A 19608-nucleotide genomic window follows, 5' to 3' on the forward strand; every position below is an offset into this window, starting at 1 on the left:
CCGAAAACGTTTATGCGCACGCGATTTACAAATTCAAATAATATTTTCAGTATATGCATACGAGTACCTACTATGTAATTATGTATGCTTATTTTCCATATCTATGTTCTAAATATCAAGGTACCTTGACCTTGATAGTATTTGTTATGTACGCTGAAATCCGGATACTGGGTACTCTTCATTTTGAGTCCAGTCGTATACAAATGTTTGAATTTCTGCGCACGCGTATTAAGGTTCATAACATTGTCGTATTGTTCTACGAGACTCATGAAGATAAGAGCATCCAACTCGTGTAATGCGAAGAAAAAAGACTTTTATAACGTATTGCATAAAGTTTTAAATAGCGTATTATTGTAATTGTAATTTGGCCAAAATTTAAGAACGTCTCGAGTTTTAGGTTTTAGGTACGTCCTAATGTTTATAGCTTCACCGCTAGACGCGCGTGCGGCTGAGCTCCGTTAATTTATAGAAGATCAACTATCAATTATTTTTATTAAAATGGAAAACTTATAAAGCACCATATTTGTAATATTTATTTTTACACCACAATAGGCCAGGATTACAGTGGTGAATTACATCACGGAACACCCAGGATTGAGAAAAATCTCATTTTAATTTTGTGTTCTCAACGGGAATCGAACCCGGAACCTTTCGTGCGTGAATCAAGCGTCTTGACCACTACACCACGGGGGCAGCCAATATAATACATCCAGCGCACTTTACAAAAGTGATCATTTGTTGTCAGCATCCCATCCCTACTGATAACTGATAACTAGAATGTTTTATTTGAAAACGTTCACGTAAGCAGAGTTTATGGAAATTTTTAATCGACTACTTATTTATATTTTTGTTCATTGATAAGTGACACTCAATGCCTAGATTTCAGTGAATCCAAAAAATCCATAAAGCTCGTTTTAAAAAATGATCTCTGTTGACCGAGCCCGATACCCGTGGAGCGATCTTAAGATTAGGTGTAGCGTGTAGCATCAAGTCACGTGGATCAGATTACATGAAGCCATCCGACCAGTCATGGAATTAATAAAATAATAACACTGTGCTCATTAGGAATTACTGTCAGGAAGTGAACAGTTAACTTCTCCCTAGAAGGATTGTCTCGATCTTCATCACCTAGCAGCCATCAGTAGGCAAACAAAGGAGGTGACAACGTGGAACTATCAGATATAATGCTCGGTTTTTAAATAATTTATATTGTTAGCGTGCAATGTATTTCATTATATTATACCAATCTTATTTTTAGTCTACATAAACTCTCTTTGCAAAATAAATAATTCCGGAAAAAATATTTTGTTTGTCGACGACACGGTTTTGTTATTTGAGGCTAGTGACTGGAACTCCGTCTTTCAGAAAGCAAACTTTGGTATAAACATAGTTAAACAATGGCTTGATGATAATCTTCTTACACTTAATATCGATAAAACTAAATATCTGACATTTTGTATAAATAATAGTTCACTACCGAGCAATACGCTTAATCTAGGAATTTACTGTGATAAAACACGCCAACTTCTGCAACGGGTAGATTCCATAAAATACCTTAGTGTTATCATTGATAAGAATTTGCGATGGGAGGCTCAGGTCCAGCCACTAAACTCTAGGTGGAGAAAGCTGTGCAATCTATTCTGCTCTCTTAGAGACATTCTAGATATTGGCAATCTCAAAAGTTTGTACTTTGCTCTGTTTTAATCCACTGCAACCTATGGAATAGCTGGCTGAGGGATTGTGCGGCATCCATTTTCAAGCCGCTCATAATTTCACAGAAATTATTATTGAGAATAATGTTTCGGCGCCCTCTAACATACCCGCCAGAACAGCTCTTCCAATACATGGAGGTGCTGGATATGAGACAACTGTACCTAAAAGAAGCACTTACACATTTCTGGTCAAACAATAAGGAGAGGTCTCAGCAGAATGTCGGTACGAGGTTTTCCCAGAGCATGAATTATGTCATACCCAAAACCCGTACGACTTTTGCTTAGATACATCTCTCATTTATCGCACCGAGAGTGTTCAATATTTTGGAAGAGCATATTATGCTTTCAAGGAAAAAAACTATTTTCAAGAAAGGAGTTATGAACTGGATTTTCCTTAGTGGGAGGGATTTGAGTAGGAAACTCCTTAATGATTTTTCAAATGCTTGAGTTTACTGTTTACCATATTGATGTGCCGTATATATATTTAAAAAATATTTTTCATAATTATTTTTTATGTTTCTAATCCTATATTTGTGGTGATATACTCATGTGTCTGTGTCATACAATTGCTCGTCCCATCTCAACACAGGACTTTTAGTCCCATGGAGTTGGGACTTATTGTCTCAAATAATTCACAATACCCTTATGTATGTAAATAAATTAAATAAATAAATAAATTTCACTTCCAACCGATGACGTATAATTAAATACACACGTCACAACCGCGTTGCGTTCCTAATTGCATTCCTGAGCCTTTATTTTTAAAAGAACTTGAGCCCTTCGGGAAATTGGATACAAAAAAGGTTTTCTTGCGCGCGGTAAAAGTTAGAACGTTAAATTGTACGGCAAAGTAATTTGAAAATGCAAAAAAAAAAAAAAATATTTTAATAAAACGCCCAACTTCGAACGACGTAACTGGTTCATATGAACCAACCTATGATATGAGAGCTGTGAAGGATATCCGGTTTGCTTATCGCAAACGAACCATTTGGGAGAACTGACAGAGAAGAACCTCTGATATCACATGCGGAGTTATTTCAGAAATACAAAACTTCAAAAAATCATAGCGCTGATAGTACGATATATCAAAATACTTAGTTTAATAATCTATTAAAAAATAAATTTTAAATTTAAAAAAAAACTGAACTTCCTCATTTTCAGAGCAAAGCAGCAATTAAAATAAATATATTATTGCAATTTTCATTATTCTTTTTCATCTGTAGAGATCCTAAAATCTGTGTTACAGAAAACTAGTTGTTCTCCTGAAATGATGAGGTCTAACTGTTCCTCCATCTCGTGGGTGGTCTTCCAGGAAAACGGTGTCCAGATGGGATTTCATTGGCTGCAGTATACACAAGTCAGTCGCGGCTCATTCTGTCCACATGGTACTCCAGTATCTTCGTCTAGATTTGCTCTATCGTACGATATCCTCTATTGTGAAATGTGTAAACTTTTTTCTAATTATAGGATCACGGATTCGTTTTCGGAGCGTTTTTCCAGTAATGGACCTCAACACATTCATTTTGGCAGTTCTGAGTGACCCTTTGGTACGAACAGGGTCAGCCCGCGCTTCCACAGCATACGTCATGATGAGTCTCATATTCTGACCTTACTATCGGGACGCATATCATTATTTCTCCATTTTACATTCCTCTGACACCCCGACACAGTTGACGCTTCAACCGAAGACTCAAAACTCATTGTATAAGGGTTTAAAACAGTACAATGAGTCAACTCAAGAAATGGAAAGCTGTGAAATGTTTAAAATCAATTAAAATATTATGTTCTAGATAAATTTTGTATGTGTAATGTTATTAACAGTTTATATTAGTTCTTAAAAGGAAACGCGGTCTGACTTTTCTTCATACAAACTTATTCCACCATTTCCTCCCTGGATTATGCCACTAGAGCAGTGATTTTGACACCATAGATAATTACAATGAGGAATTCCAGCCAAACCCGGAATAAAATTTTAAAAATGTTATCGTGTACACGTAAATATTAAAAAAAATTGGAGTAGGATGAAATATTTCAAAAACGCACGCAAAAATAAATAAAAAATTTTAAAATAGTATTTATTTTAAAATCGTAAATAATGACGTCACTCCTTATATCTACGTGTAGTATTTCCGGTTTCCGCTTTAAAGCCTCCGCACCTTGTAAGCAACGTTTTGACCATAGAAAAAAAGAGTATAATTTGTGATTGAAAAGTTTTGACATTTCAACTCAATTTTTTTTCATTTCAAACTTTTTGGCGGCGAATAATTCGATTACGATCTACGACCTGAAATCCGGCAAATAATACTTTGTTGACATTTCAACCAGAGATTATGTCAACTTTCTAGGTTTTTATAAATCAAACGTTCGTAAAAACAACCATAACATAGAAATGAGCAAATTACGATCAACTAAATGAAGTTATCAAATCAATATTCCATAGATTCTTGACAGTTTTGTTATTGGCTGGAGAAATACAACTTACCGCGGTCAGTGAAAGTAAGAACGCCAACCGTTTCATGACGTCACTACTGAAAAGTGACACACTGATTACAGTCATTTGGCGCGGTATTTGATAAATGTAACTTTAAAAAATCATATTTTTGTAAATAACGCACCAAAAATATACATATATGTATTTTTGCTTAGTTAGATAGTACGCTAATAGAAAAAAAAATTAGAAAACAGTGGAATTCCTCATTGGCGTGTCTCTATCGTTTTGCTTTTTTGATATGAGTTGTTTTTTGTGGGAGGTAAGAGTCTTCGGACGAACGGTATACAAATATGATAAATATTTTTTTAATACAGAAAAGGTACTGAAACAGAAAATTTCATTCTGAAACTCTCAAAAAAAAAATCGGTCTAATTTTGGGATGCGGAAAACTGGACACCGAAACGTCGATTTTAGTGAGGCATAATCAGTCCGCCGCGCCGAGCCGTGCAGTTGTCTTTCGCACAATATCGGGGAGGTATCTCTGAGAGAGTGACGGAAAATCTATTTATCAAATTTATTTAACCTCAGTACATCCAACGCAATCGCAGTTTTTTTACAATGGTAAGAGATACATAATATGTGTAAATTATAAATCATTACAAAATCTGAGAACGGAATATATAGAGTTTTATTACTAGACAGGGCTTTTGACAAGTCATTAGTCCGTGCACGGACGGCCTTTTCAACTCGATGGCTATTTTCATGTGAAAATCCTAAAATCAAGCGAATGTTCTCGTCATAAGCGCCATTGCTAACATTTAGTCTCCCACCAGTCTGACGATGTCGGACGACGAAACCCGGTCCAAATTTGTCAAAACTAAAAACGTATTTTATTGCAGTTCCACCAAGCAATTTCAGTAGAAAAACTCAGTAATTTTAATTATGACGGAGTCGACCGGTCATGGGAATATAAATTTGGTCAAAATAGTTCCAAAATATTCTAAATAATTCGCGGACTCCAGATCAGGAGGTCTGAGTTTCGAACTACGCTCCCCACAACTTTTTTTCCATTTTCTAACACGGTTATTTACAATTTTTTAAAAAATATTTATGTAAATCGTAAGAGCGCAAATATTTTTTTAAAGATTAGGATGCGAGTATTTCCTTTGGAAATAAAACAAATAAACTTTTTAAACGACGTGTCTGCAAAATGATCGTTAAGTATTTTATATATATTATCACATTGGTCAAAGGACCAATTAAAGAATTTATTGATCAGTGCCGTGTTATGCACATACAAATGAGTTTTAGTATTTTTGGTGGTGAGCCAAATGTGTTGCTGGGCCGAAGATTATGATGAAACCATTTTATGCCAAGGATTTTCAATCTGCCATTTTTTTATATTTCGGAAACTTAAGGCTCTAGTATATCAGGATCTTTCACGTTTTTTAATTATTTTTCAGTGAGCAACAAATTACGATGAAAATGATTTTTTCCATATGACGTCAGGTAAATTTTGTACAAAAATACGCATATTTTCAATTACCTGAAAACATGACATTACCGCGCCGTGCTGTAAGCAATGTTTGCTAGAAAGTCACTCGGCGGGCATGACGTGTGACGTCAAAGTGACGTGACGCCGATTGCGAGCCGTTTTGTGTTTGCTCGTGCTTCAACCCGAAAATTATGAATGAAAACTTTACGAACTTCAGCCCCACGGGAAATTGGATACAAAAAAGTGTTCTAACGCGCGGTAAAAATTAATGAATAAAATTATTTAATTTATTTAATTCTAAACTTTATAAAATCATTGCTCTTATAAAACGACAAATATATTTTTTAAATATTAAAAAAAAAAACGCTAAAATTTCTAATTGAAGATATATGCATGTGGAATTCAATCGATGAATATATACAGATTGTATGTTTTTTAAGTAGATACCTTTTTAAAATTATTTAATACAATAAAATATATTTTTTTGTATCAATTGCAAACTTTCGATGATCACTATTTTATTAATAATGATGTACGGAATAAAGATTCAACACCTCTGGTTAGTTTTATTATATATAATAGAATATACAATGTTTAATGTATTCGTCAACATACAGAACACAAGCATTGTTCAATACCTTTTGGTGCACGAAACCATTCAAGAATGCGCTGAATACATCTCACATCTTATGCAAATATATAAGATAAGATACGAAAGTACACGAGAGAACACAAACAGTAATTTATTTTCCTTGAGTGAGAAGTTATTTCAAAAGCCCCAAATTTATTTAGCGAATTGACCAAATTATAAATAAACTTTATTATTATTTTTAGGGATAATTTACACAGCGCCATTTTTTGTGAAAATCACCTCATAAGTGCTGAATAATAAATATCCCATATGAAGTTTCGTAGCTATTGAGCGCATGGGCGATGTATCGAAACTTTAGGAAATACATGTACTTATTTAATCCTTTTCCTTTTAATATGTCTTAAAGGATACATACTAAATATATGATTTCTTTTTTTTCATGAACTAAAACACGAGTAAAACAGTATTTAGTTAAAACTGTTTTACCTTATTTTTCATTCTTCCTGGATTCTGAAGCCTTCATCATCGTCATCATTCCTTTTCCGCACCCAACAATCCATAGGGCACTGAATTGGTACACCAATAGCAGTGTATTTTCATTTTAAAAAATGTTACATGAAGGTAAGATGATCAGTCTCACGCTTTAGGTACCAGTCCAGGGACTATGAAATATTCTAGTGTAAAAACACCGAAACTGTAGTAGTTTTCTTGTAAAATAATAAAAATTGTGTAACACTAATAACATTTATTTTTAACATTTGTTTTATTTTCATAATAATTTATAATGAAGTATAACGAAGTGAATGCCGATTCAATTAACAATATAAACAATAAAAAAACCTCTATAAATAAATATTTCAAACTAACCATGTCGGGAATGGAACCCGAGACCTCTTACATGGTAGACCGCAGGGAGTACCGCTTTACCCACCGTTAAACTACTGGAAGTTTTACTTAATTCTGACCTTTCTCTTGACGCTCAAATTAGTAGAATGATAAGTTCATGCTTCTACCAGCTGAGACAAATTAAATGGATACGCAAAAATTTGCCGGTTGATGCCGCCCGTCATTTAATGAATGTGTTTGTAGTGTCTAGAGTCGACTATTGTAATGGTATCTATGCAGGTCTACCAATGAACAAAATGACTCGCCTACAATCTGTATTTAATGCTGCAGCGAGACTTATTTTCGGAATCTCTAAGTTCAGTCATATCACTCCACTGCTTCGGGAGTTGCACTGGCTGCGTTTTCCACAGAGGGTCGAATACAAACTCGGTTGGCTTATGTATAAATCACTGCACAACTCTGCTCCGGAATATCTAAGGGAACTATGCATTCCAGATGAACTAGCTGACAGGCGTCTCACGCTTAGATCAGCTACGTCTACGGCGAGAGGAAAAGTTATTATACCTCTACGCAAACAGCGCACAAAATTTAGTGAACGCGCATTTGCGGTCGCAGGCCCTATGGCATGGAATGCTCTCCCAGCAGAGATGCGAAGCTGTGAAAGTGAAGTGATGTTTCGGAAAAAACTTAAAACCCACTTGTTCTCTAAATCATTTGAATGAATCCGTAGCTTGTGTCAACAAAATAAATTGTTTTAATTAAATTACAAATTTAAAATCTTCAATTAAATTAATTTAACTATAGAATCACTATTTAAAGCGCCCTTGAGGTATTTTATTACAAAAATGGCGCTATATAAGTTATCCATAATAAAAATAAGACAAACGCGCTGACCATTACGCCACGAGGCCGAATGAAGCCTTATCAACCACAAAATGTGTAAAAAAAGATTTTTTAGTTCTGCCAAGATGAGGGTTAAAATATAACAGATCCCGTATCGAGATAGTTCTTTTTTTTGTCCTAATTTTAATTTTCTTTACTTGTGTTTTGTTTTGATCGTACCTGTATATCAGAAAATAATGTTATTTATTGTAACAAAACGGACTAAATGAGTCCGTAAATAAATATAGTAAACATCAAAATATCTCAGATTTATCTGTATCGGATGCATCCCTAATTTAAAGATAACCCTTGCAATCAGTTGTAATCAAAACTTGGAGATGGATTTAACTTACCGATCATGAGGAACGGCGCAGCAAGGTTGATTCCGATGAACTCTATCCCAAGATACATGGCCAAGCCGAAGGCTGCAGCAGTGGCCATCACAGCAGACAAGTTCCCGAGAAGACCAAGCCAAGGTTTGGAGCGAACCTTCAACCGAAACACATCGTCATCGTAAGATAATATATTCCGTAGGGCCATATTAGGCTCTTAATGGCCGTGATTTTTTATTTATACAGTCAAGACTGAAATGAATCACAATAATTACAAGTTAATTCTATTGTGACATCAAATAATAGCACGCATGGCTTGTTTTCAATGCTCGGTTATACATTTATATGTGATTAACAACAATCATCTTGAGATATTTTAAATTTTATTTGTTATTTTGTACATTGTACAATTTTATCTACAAGGTGGCAATTTCTTCCAATCAACAAATAAAAAAAACGGTGTTTTTTTTTAAGGTACAATACAGTAAAAAACAAAATAAAATTGACACTACGTATATGTGTTAAAAATCGATTCAATTGGAACGAAAAAATACGAGAAAAAGAAGGTGAAGAATGTTTAAGAAAGAGATAAGAAATGTTTGTTTAGATGTGATTTAAGCAAAATTGGCGTAGAAGCTTCTTTGATAGTGAATGGGAAATGATTCTACAATCGAGTCGCATGGACATTTCATGAGGATGTAATGATTTTCATCATTTTGATGTGTTAGATTGTGCGAACAAAAATCTAATATTAAATGAATAAGCACCGTTTAAACTTAACGTTAAGCAATGCAAAATTATAAGTCCCTTTTAAGATATTAAATTTGATCTCAGTGGATCATAAATTATTACAGTGTCCATAATTTTGTTGTTTCTCCGTGAATTTAATTAGCTTCTTTGTCCGAAGTCAACTTTAATTCGTAGGCGTCTTCCTAAGTCCCCGTCCCATAGTTAAGACATGATATACTAATAAACTGTCAGTAGTGGCCAGCAGGACTAGAGAATCTGATGCCTTGTAAAATAGGTACGAGTGGTTAAGGCTGAGGGAGGCATACAAAGTACATGGTCAACCGAATCGCCTTAACTTAGATACGGTACTGACAAAGGTTGGATATAAATTTTGATAAAATCCTTCAAGAGTTAAATAATTCAGCATTTTTCTGCAAAATCTGTGAGACGCTTAAAACATTTTTGGATAGTAGTAATAAATTTGATCTGTATGTTACAAAAAATATGTATTTGTTTAAATTTGCTCTTACCCAATCCGACATCATGCAAGTGATGATGGAAAAGAGACACATGATGATGAAGGTAGAGCTGAAGTAAGGAACTACAGTTCTGGTGTTCTTCTCCAGTTCGTGATCCAGGGTTCTGGAGGCAAATCTAGCGATGGAGATATGCTGAAACATTCCAGAATCTTCGGCCCTCCCGACTGTTTCTAAGAATACTTCTTCCCATTCTGCTCCTCTGGTAAAAATAAAAATAAAAATCGAAATATAGAACTTGTAAAGTCAATGTGGATATTTTTTTAATATATAGTAATCAACTAAAAGGGAGAGTATAATAAAGTTCCAAATATGACAACTTCTTAATTTAAAAGGAATATTAAAAATGTCATTGAAACATTTTTACCCGATCATCATTATAATAATTTAATTGAAATTGTAACTGTAATTTTCAATTTGGCATGGAAAATTCGTATGCCTGTATTTTGATCAACTAAATTGTGGTTTTCAGATTGCAAATAATGACGATCATATCCTTTAAAATGATCATCTTATCTTTAGAGATCTTGTCTTTTGTCTGTAAGATTAGTCTTAAAGTCAAAAAGTTTTGATTTCTGAAGTAATTTTAGAACAATTAACTCGTTCATTACATACTACGCATCTATGACGCTTAACTCGAATCAACCAATAAAATTACATATATTCAAATGACAATAATATTATTTTTTACCGTGCGATATTTATTTTCATTATATGTATTCCAGGAAGTCCATCTTGATTGTGTTTACTAATGATTAAAAATGCCCTTATTGTAATGCATGGACACGATCAAATGTAACTTACATATTACCGATGAATAAAATCAAACAAAAGATAACAATTCTGCCGACACGCGAAGTCAATAATTTTATTGTTGCAGCATGCCTCAGAAATTTAACATCAAATTAGCGGAAATATAATAAATGTTTATTTTATATTTTCAATGATATTTTCATATTATTATTTACGTATTATTTAAAAAGTATTATTGTAGCATTTTTTTTCTTTTTCATTATTACCTAGCTAAATACTAGCCACTTTATGTTTATGTTAAATTATTCTCAATTTTACTTTGTTATATTTATATTAAAAACATAAGAATTTCTCACGTTAATTGTTATCTTTTATTTGTCATCTTAGATATGTTATGTTTCTTTAAACGTATTTGTTTAGTTTTATTTATTCAGTTGAATTATATAATAATATTTCATATTTATTTATTTTAAATAAACAAACAGTCGACAATGATATAGTAACATTAAAAAAAATACAGTTTAAAGACAGACGAGCAAAGTTTCTAAATAAGAATCATACATATTATTAAATTGTGGTTAAACAAAATGTTGTGTTTATGTGTATTTGTATGAGAGTAAGTGTAGATATGTGTTTATGTGTATTAGTGTATGAGTAAGTGTTCAGATTTGTGTAAGTGTAAGCATCATTAAATAGTAAGTGGGGTCGTATCGCAGCCAGAAATAAGGAGACTTAATTTATTTTTAAATAAATTAAGGGGCATGTAAAATATATTCATGGATGAAAAAAAGCATTATAGTTAGCGCAAGAACGATAGAGTGTTGTGCATAGTTAGTGCTACAGACTGGCAGATGGAACAAATACTTATTTCTTGTCACGCAAAATGGGACATTGAGATTAATTTTGGAGAGTAGGTTAAAATAGTCTACTTATTATTTAATAATTTATGTAAATAGCATAATTCAGATACTGTGCGTTTATTTTTAAGGGAAAAAATTCATTTTGTTTGGCAGATTGGCTGTAAGTACTAAACGTTTTATTGTTTTTATAATCTGGGTATTTTATAAATTTTCCTTTCTATGTTTGTCATGTAATGAAATGAAATGAAAATTAAATAATGAAAATTAACTAATCATATTATGAAAAAAAAATATCTACATAAACGCATTAAAGAAAACAACACGTTTATTGGTAATAAATGTGCAACTCTCTTAACTTATGAAATATTTAATGTTTCCTTGAAATATTTCATAAATAATGTAGGTTTATTATAAGCGATACAGTGCACATTATTTTTTATTACTTGCGCATTATTTACCTAATGCGAAACTGGCATATCACCAGATCGTCCAATATGTTATTTAACTACAAGGTATTTGTGTGAAACTGAAACTCAATGATAAACGCAATCGTTTGTAGAGTGTAACGTTTTTAAGTTCTGTGTCATTCTTTGTCCGGGCAATCAAACAGTTCTGTGTTTTCGACTCAATGGCTCCTCTCAGATAAAATTCACGAAAAAGGAAATCGATTGGGGGTAAATCTGCGTCGAAGTGAAGGGGTAAATTTTTAAGCAAATGAATACATTTTCGTACATACACGTCGATATTACTTTATTCCGTCTCGATATGATTGCTAAAACAAACGATAATTATGACTGTACGTCAACTGATGTATTTTAATGTAATGTTTTTTGACCACAAAATGATTAATGGTTATTCTTCAAAAGAGTTGACTAAAATATATTTTTTTAATCAATATGAACACGGATATGAATCTAGAAATAAAAATGAAGTAAAGCTGTGCTTAACCCTGCGTTTCTATTTTTTTTTAAATACGATGAATTTGTTTAAAATTTGTCATAGTTTGATAGGATAATGTGCTGCCAAGGTGGTTGGTGTGTGCAGTGATTGTGGTGTAGATGATTTTGCATGAACCCATATCAACAAATCTTCTGGCTCTTCTCAAAATTGAAATTGTTTTGTTCTCTGCAATCTTTTTCGTTTTTTTTTGTTGCGATAAAATGAAAGTGTCAGGTGTACATATATAGTTAAGAAATGTTGATAATTAATATATAATAATTAGATATAAGTTAATATTAGGACATTCATATATTATAATGTTTGTACTATTTTTAAAAAAATAAATAAAAAAAGGAAAGTTGAAGATAAATTCTCTCGAGCGATTACGAAGATACAGTACCGACCCTCCACCTTCAAGTTTTGGGTCTGTACATCTATATGTAACAAGGGGAAGTATACGTCACGGTACACATATCTAGGCACTAAAGTGACATAGCTTCATTATGACGCCATAGTTGAAGATAAATTCTCCAGAGCGATTACGAAGATACACTACCCCATTAAACTTCAAGATTTGATGTAAGTTCATGGGTTTGTACCGACAGGTCTAGTACTCCTTGATACGCATAATCTACGCATTAAAGGTGACGGAAATTTTATTCTAACGAGCAATTTTTCCATTAATGACGATTTATTTAAATGTTTTATCGTTGTGAAGTTGTTACTATTTTCTTTAAAAGCCTATTAAAATATGAGAGAAAAATACGTAAATTTTGAAGTCGAATTTAGTTCCGCCTAGATGCACAAATAATGAGGCTTGATTCTGGCTTATGAACATATAATACCATCTTATAAAAAATAAATTTAGGTGTTATATTTTTTCCACCTATTTTACTATCTTCCTGAGAGTATGTATCGAGATGTTAAAGGAACCGGCTTTGCAATCGCTCGGTAGATAAATACAGTCGATCTTTAAACATACCGTCTTGGTAATTGTCAAAAGTCGGATAAATATAACTTTCGAGCGAGCATTTTTTGCATGAATTGTGATTTATTGGAGTTTACAATCGTTTTAAAGTGGTCACTTTTTATATAAATGAGAACTATTTCAAATTATAATTAATATATAAGTAAGGCACGGGAACTAAATTTTCGTGGTCATTGATTGGTTGGATTCGATCATATGACGTCGAGATGACAAGTCGGTAGAAGTATACCGTCTCGGTATGTAGACACCGATGAAGAAAGCTTTTATGATCGCGGCCCGGATTTGTTTCTAGGCTGGGCGAACGTAAATTATTGGCCTGGGCGGTGACTCCACACTTCAATACTTCATTGTTTCTTACCTTTCCCTTCCATTTATTGATTATTTTGCTTATGTAATAATTAGAATTTCCGTTTTTATGATTAAAATACTTGAAATGTTTAAATTTTGAGGGCATTTTCAACGAGTTGTTATTCGAATATGGGAACCAAGTTATGGTAGAGTGAGTACCTCGGAAATGATGAGGACAACGATGAAGACAGTAACGAAATGATTGGAGAATTGAGCGAATCGACAGTTTTACACATGCTTGAGGCCCGGGCTCAATTACGCTTAGTGCAAAGTGCATTAAAGTGGAAAATCAGTAGAAGTTGTCGTAACTCGTTACACGAAATTGAAATGACAAAACGACCTACAAAATAATAAAGAGCTTCAGACTAAAGCAGGTAGATTATTTTTCTAAAGAAAATGGATTTATGTTTCAAGCTTATATTTCAATTTAGTAGCCATTTTCAATTATTAAACGTAGGTCGTAAGATATTTATTTACCAACTAAGCTTATTCGTCAAGATATTAAAAAAAAAAAAATTCTGGATGACTTATTATTTTATTTTTACTGTTGACGTTCATTGCAGAAATTCAAAATTTTTTTAAATCATTTATATCACTCACAAAACTTGGCAAAGTTTTTATTTTATACCTTGTAATTTGTCAGAAATTTATTAATTTATTTATATTTTATTTATTCACACAAATAGGTATATATTATAGAATAATAATAATAACGTATCCCAAAATTAATGAGGCCAAGAGCTCCGTGTTGAAATGGGATTAAATTAAAATGAAGTACTTGGTTTTTAACCACTTATTATTTATTATATCAATGACCGGTTTCTGAGCTACTACGTCCTCTCTTAATTTTTCTCTAAATTTTACGTAGATAAGGCTAAATAATCTATTAAAATACAATCCATGCGTGGTATTGTTTTTTTTTAAATATTTGTTTTTAAACACGTCAACCAGTTCACTATAAACCCACATAACAGTGGATTTTTTAATTGGCTCTAGTATTGTTTATATTTCTACTTATTTTTATGTAAAAGCTGTAAAAATCCCGAATAAATCAAATAAAATTTTCAAAAATATTTAATAAGTATAGTTTATTGATATTTGACTTGCATATGTATACTTCTGAACTGGAAACTGTTGCAATTCACAATATTATAGATATTAGTATGCAATTCAGGTATGTTATGGGTAGCCATCAACCATAGGCAGGTAGAAACCATCGATACTAATGAGTTGAATGGCCAAATGATAAGTTCTAATTGCGCTTTACTCCCATAAACTATATTCTGAGGTGCCCTAACAAAACAATACCATAAAATCACACAGTATTAAGTAAAATACTTTGTTTCGTGGTTACAAAGTACAATTTTACAACCGATCAAAATATTATGCACTTAGATTACGCCAATTACTGTTTCGAATGAAGAAAACATAATGTTTGCACATTAGTGAATAGATAGCTATGGTTTTCAACTAAAAAAAAATGATTGTAAAAAAGTCAAAATAACTCCGCCCTTTTTTTTTTTTACACAATCACAATTATATTATACTATACATGTTTGGGTCACTTTACACACTGTGTAACATTCACCATTCTGCCTATGTTTTAACATCCACATTTCCTCAACTCTTCCATCTGTTGACTTTTATGAAATAAAAGGGCTGAAAACTAAACGACCAGAGCTACGGAAATGTAAATGTTTAAATATAGGCAGAATTGTGAATATTTTAGTTTGTAAAGTGACCACCTTAACGAGTCAATGACAGGTCATTCTGTAAATGCCTAGACTTCCACATTCCGTTTTCTAAAATGTTTTCCCCCTCTGTCGCAACAAATTTATTTATTTTATTTATTAAAATAATATATGTGTATTTATTATTATATTGTGTTACCAAAATGTTTAAAAAAAGAGAAATCCCTGCAAAAAAACTGCTTTTGCAGTTTGGCGGGAATCGAAAAAATGTTCAAAAGAATGCTTAGGTAAAAATTTTCAAAAAAATAAATAAATAATAAAACAACAGTCTTTACAAAAAAATATATATATTTACAAATAAACCAAAATTATAATAACTAGAAAGTAGAGAACACCCTAGAGAGGGTGGAAATCCAGTCTGATCACATCACTTGGACATACTCGGAACATTGTTGAGAGTGTGCTTTAAATATGAATATGTTTCGCTGCTTCGAGCAATCTATTTTTCTATGGTCCATTCGCATTTATCATACCTATGCTGTGTTTGGGGTTTTGCAACTAAGAGCAAAATTTCTGAGGTGCAGATTATTCAGAATAGAGCGATCAGAAATGTGTTTCACCTACCGTATGATACTCATGTAAGGGACATTTATTTTGAAACAAAAATCATGCCTTTTAGCATGCTTTCCTATTTCGAGATAACTGACACTATCATTAATACTACTCTCGACTCAATGCACAGTAACATAAAGCCAGCTTTCATTGGAGACATCCATCGGTACAGTACTCGATCAAAAAACAATATATATATTGGATCTGTGAAGTCTACGAAGTTTGGTACTAGATCTTTACAATACATAGGTTTCAAGGAATTTAATAAATTGCCACAAAAAATTAAAGTACCTATTTCAAAATATAGAAACAGGACGTGCGAATTGAAGAATTATTTTTTCTAGAAGTACTTTGAATAAATAATGTTAGTTTATAGAGAATGCGCATCTTGAACATATACCTTTTAATATTTCACCGTTTTTGCTTGTATATGTAATTTTTAATACTATTTAAATGTTATTTGTGTTTTTTTCTTTTTATATACTTTTTTTGGCTTGTATACATAATTTCAATTTTTTCAACGTTTTTGATAAAAAAAAATTAACCTGTATTGGGTGTGCGCATATTTTGTTAATTAAAAAAAAAAGATTTTATTTTGTACTAGTTCAGTATGTATATATACATCCATGTAATTTTTAAACTTTTTCAATTTTCTTTCCCAGATTGCATAATGTAAACATTATTTTGAATTTATTTCCATGCCTAGTATTCTGTTTATTCTGTTATTTTCAAGTATTTTTCATACCCTTTTTAATTTGTAGTATATCATAATTTTAATTTTTCTGCTTTTGTTAAATAATATTATAGTTTAAAATTTAAAAACGTCTCTAAAAAAATTATTATCTGTATGTCCCTAAATGAGTTTTTTTTAAAAAAACTCCTTGGGAATATTGTATATAATTATGTATAATATGTTTTCAATATAATAAAAAAAAATAAAAAAAAAAAATATCGGACTAACTCTGCAAATTTAGCTGTGCTGTCAATAATACTCACTTGATATCTTGGAGCTTGGTGTCAGCAGTTACAAAGTATACGAGTTGAACAGCAGGAGCACTGATGATGAGCCCATCTTCGTCTACTTTGGTCCCTCCGAAGAATACAGGAAACACGTGAGTCTCCCACGTCACAGGGTTAAACATTACGGGGAATGTCAGGTTCAGGTCTCCTCTCTCCACCTGCATAGAAAACAAATCTGTAAATCAGCATCACCGAACCCTGATGTGCACCTGATGGTGCATAGGAAACTGCATTGTAAAAGTACGTGCAGTGTATCTTGATCATATGATTGGTCTTCTTATACCTTATGTGCCAAACCAGGTGCATTGAAATATTGCAGTGTAAAACCAACTTATAAACAAATATTTCATATTGACCCTCTCAGAGCCTCAAAAGCAAGAACCCTACAATTATCCAGTAGATTTTTTTTTTCACCGGTATGGGTAAAATTGTTTTGTTTAACCCTGTCAACTATATTTATTTTACACTTTTTCCTTAAGCTTTCTTATGTCCGGGCTCATAAATTAGACAGTTCTGTTCGTAAAATAGAACCAGAATCCCAGACAAGTGTTTTCGACTCGAAAACTGAAAAGCATACCTCAAAAACTATCTTAATTTTTAAGTTTTTTTATTTTATTTGTTTTGCCAAAACTCTACACCTATAGTCGGGGTCTACGTTTAGGTGACACGGAAGGAATGCAGTGGTGTGTTGTGGCGTTGTCCGGTCGAGATTAGATCAAAATAGCTGGTCAATATTCACGCATATGTCGTCGGGTTTCTGGCACAAGCTGGTAACACCACATTTTCAAAAAATGATATTTTTGCATAAATGGCATCAAGTTTAAATAGTACATAAAAAAATTCGTATTCCATAAATACAAAAATACAAGTACACAATATCATATACAACATTCTAAAACGAGACAAAAAGAGTCAAGATCAATAAACCAGGGACTGAAATAATACAATAAGCTACCAGACAAAACTAAACAAAAGACTTAGACAACATATGTGAAATATGTGAAAAATATTATCATTAACAATAGAATGTGAATTTAAAAAAGAAATATTATTTTATTAAATTAATGTAATCCGTAAGGGTTTTTAGTAAACGTTACTTTTTAAAAAATAATATTCAACTGACCGTTTTATTTATATTGTTGATTTGTGACGAGTTTTGAACTTTAAAAGTGCAATATCTCACAACTAGTAAAATGTAGTAACCAAGTAGTGCCAGAAACCCGACTATATTATTATCTTTTTTTTATCGAAACTCAACCGGGCAGCGTTAAGACACATTACCGCATTCTTTCCATGCGCCTTAAACATAGACCCCGCCTACAATCAATAATTTTGATACAAATAATTAATCGAACTTTTTAGTTTGGTTTTACTTTTAGTAGACTAAGAGAGGCGCTCTTAAAAGACTGTGGTAAATAATCCCTTTGCGCGCGGTGATGTAACATTGTGTTACCACAAGCAATAGATGGAATATTCTAAAGCTCAGACATTTAAAGAGAAAAAAAATGGACACAAATCTACAGTTTAATAATTCTTTTTCCATAATTAATGAAGGAGATCTAAAGAGACTTCAAATAATACAAAACAAAGCGAAGAGGATAATATTAAGATGTGGGAGACGAACGAAAGTTAAGAAAATGATTCAACTACTAGATATCATGACAATTGATCAACGAATCAAATTCAATGTTGCTAATGAAATAAACAAAATTATTCAAGGAATAGTTCCGAGATATTTTCAAAATAAACTAAAAAATAATGAGTTCTTTCATAACAATGCAACAAGAGGATCTAAAAATATAAGACTGGAAAATATATCAAAAGCAATGTCCCAGAACTGCCTTATGGACAAGGGAATACGATTATTTGAGGAAATGCCAGAAAGCATAAAAAATGAAACAAATGTAAATGTATTTAAAATTAAATGTAAAAAGTATATATGTGTAAAATATTAGGTAATATATAGTGTAAATAGTGAATATAATTGATGAAAATGTACATATGAAACAGTGAATATTATAAATTAGGATATTAAGTGTATAATAGTATATAATAGTGATAAATTATGTTAGAATAAGTATAGATGTAAATATTGTGTTGTAAATATATATTAGACTATATGAATCATAGACTAAATAAATAATAATTTAAAGTTTATATTTGAAGCAAAAAGTGGTTAAAAACAAAGTTATTTTACTAAATAATAATTTATTAAAATAAACATAATTTGGCACTGTTTTAGCAAAAAAAATAAAAATCCGAAATTCGCCGATCATAATTCACGCGTGCGTCCCCCATCACTGTCAAAAACCGACTGAGTTTGTTTCACACAGCACCGGCTACGGTGGCTACAGAACAGTGTTCTGTTTTCCTTGTTATGTGTTCTATCTTCGTGCTCTCTCTAATACAGATGTATTGTTGAATTTGCGGACATCATTCTTCGGGAGCAAGGTTAAATATTTTTTGTATTAAAATCCAGTATGGTTATACGAATTTTACTCTCCAAATCCGGTGTGAAAATGTTTATTTGAAGATAATAAAAAATACAACTTCATCATTTAAAAAAATAAGAGAGATCTTGTATCGTATGTCGACTAGTGTGACATCACAGCCACAAAAAATGGCGCTATACAAATTATCCATAGTAATAAAAAAGTTTTAAAATTTTATTGTGGATTTATACACATTTTTTCAATGTACTTACGTTGTTTTCTAATGATTAATTACAGATATTTTGCTTGTATATGCTTATGCTGTTTTGGTAAATGCCCCTTTGGCGTAAATGTGTGAATAAATAAATATTATATTATGTAGGATTTTATTAAGTCGCTATAACCATAAT

The 19608-nt window shown here is 32.1% G+C and overlaps 1 protein-coding gene across 1 annotated transcript in view; it reads right to left on the bottom strand.

Annotated features, from left to right (window-relative positions):
- Ptr (patched domain-containing protein) overlaps nucleotides 1–19608 on the bottom strand; it is a 131549-nt gene that overhangs the window by 11417 nt on the left and 100524 nt on the right. Inside the window, exons 4-6 of the mRNA XM_088243468.1 lie at nucleotides 16743–16924; nucleotides 9550–9757; nucleotides 8312–8447 (exon numbers count right to left, since the gene is read on the bottom strand). Coding sequence (XP_088099594.1) covers nucleotides 8312–8447; nucleotides 9550–9757; nucleotides 16743–16924 — 526 coding nt within the window. The remainder of the gene's footprint in view (nucleotides 1–8311; nucleotides 8448–9549; nucleotides 9758–16742; nucleotides 16925–19608) is intronic.

The sequence above is a fragment of the Micrasema longulum genome, unplaced genomic scaffold (assembly GCF_059751315.1).
Source record: "Micrasema longulum isolate JH-2025_06_02 unplaced genomic scaffold, ASM5975131v1 h1tg000214l, whole genome shotgun sequence".
NCBI lineage: Eukaryota > Metazoa > Arthropoda > Insecta > Trichoptera > Brachycentridae > Micrasema > Micrasema longulum.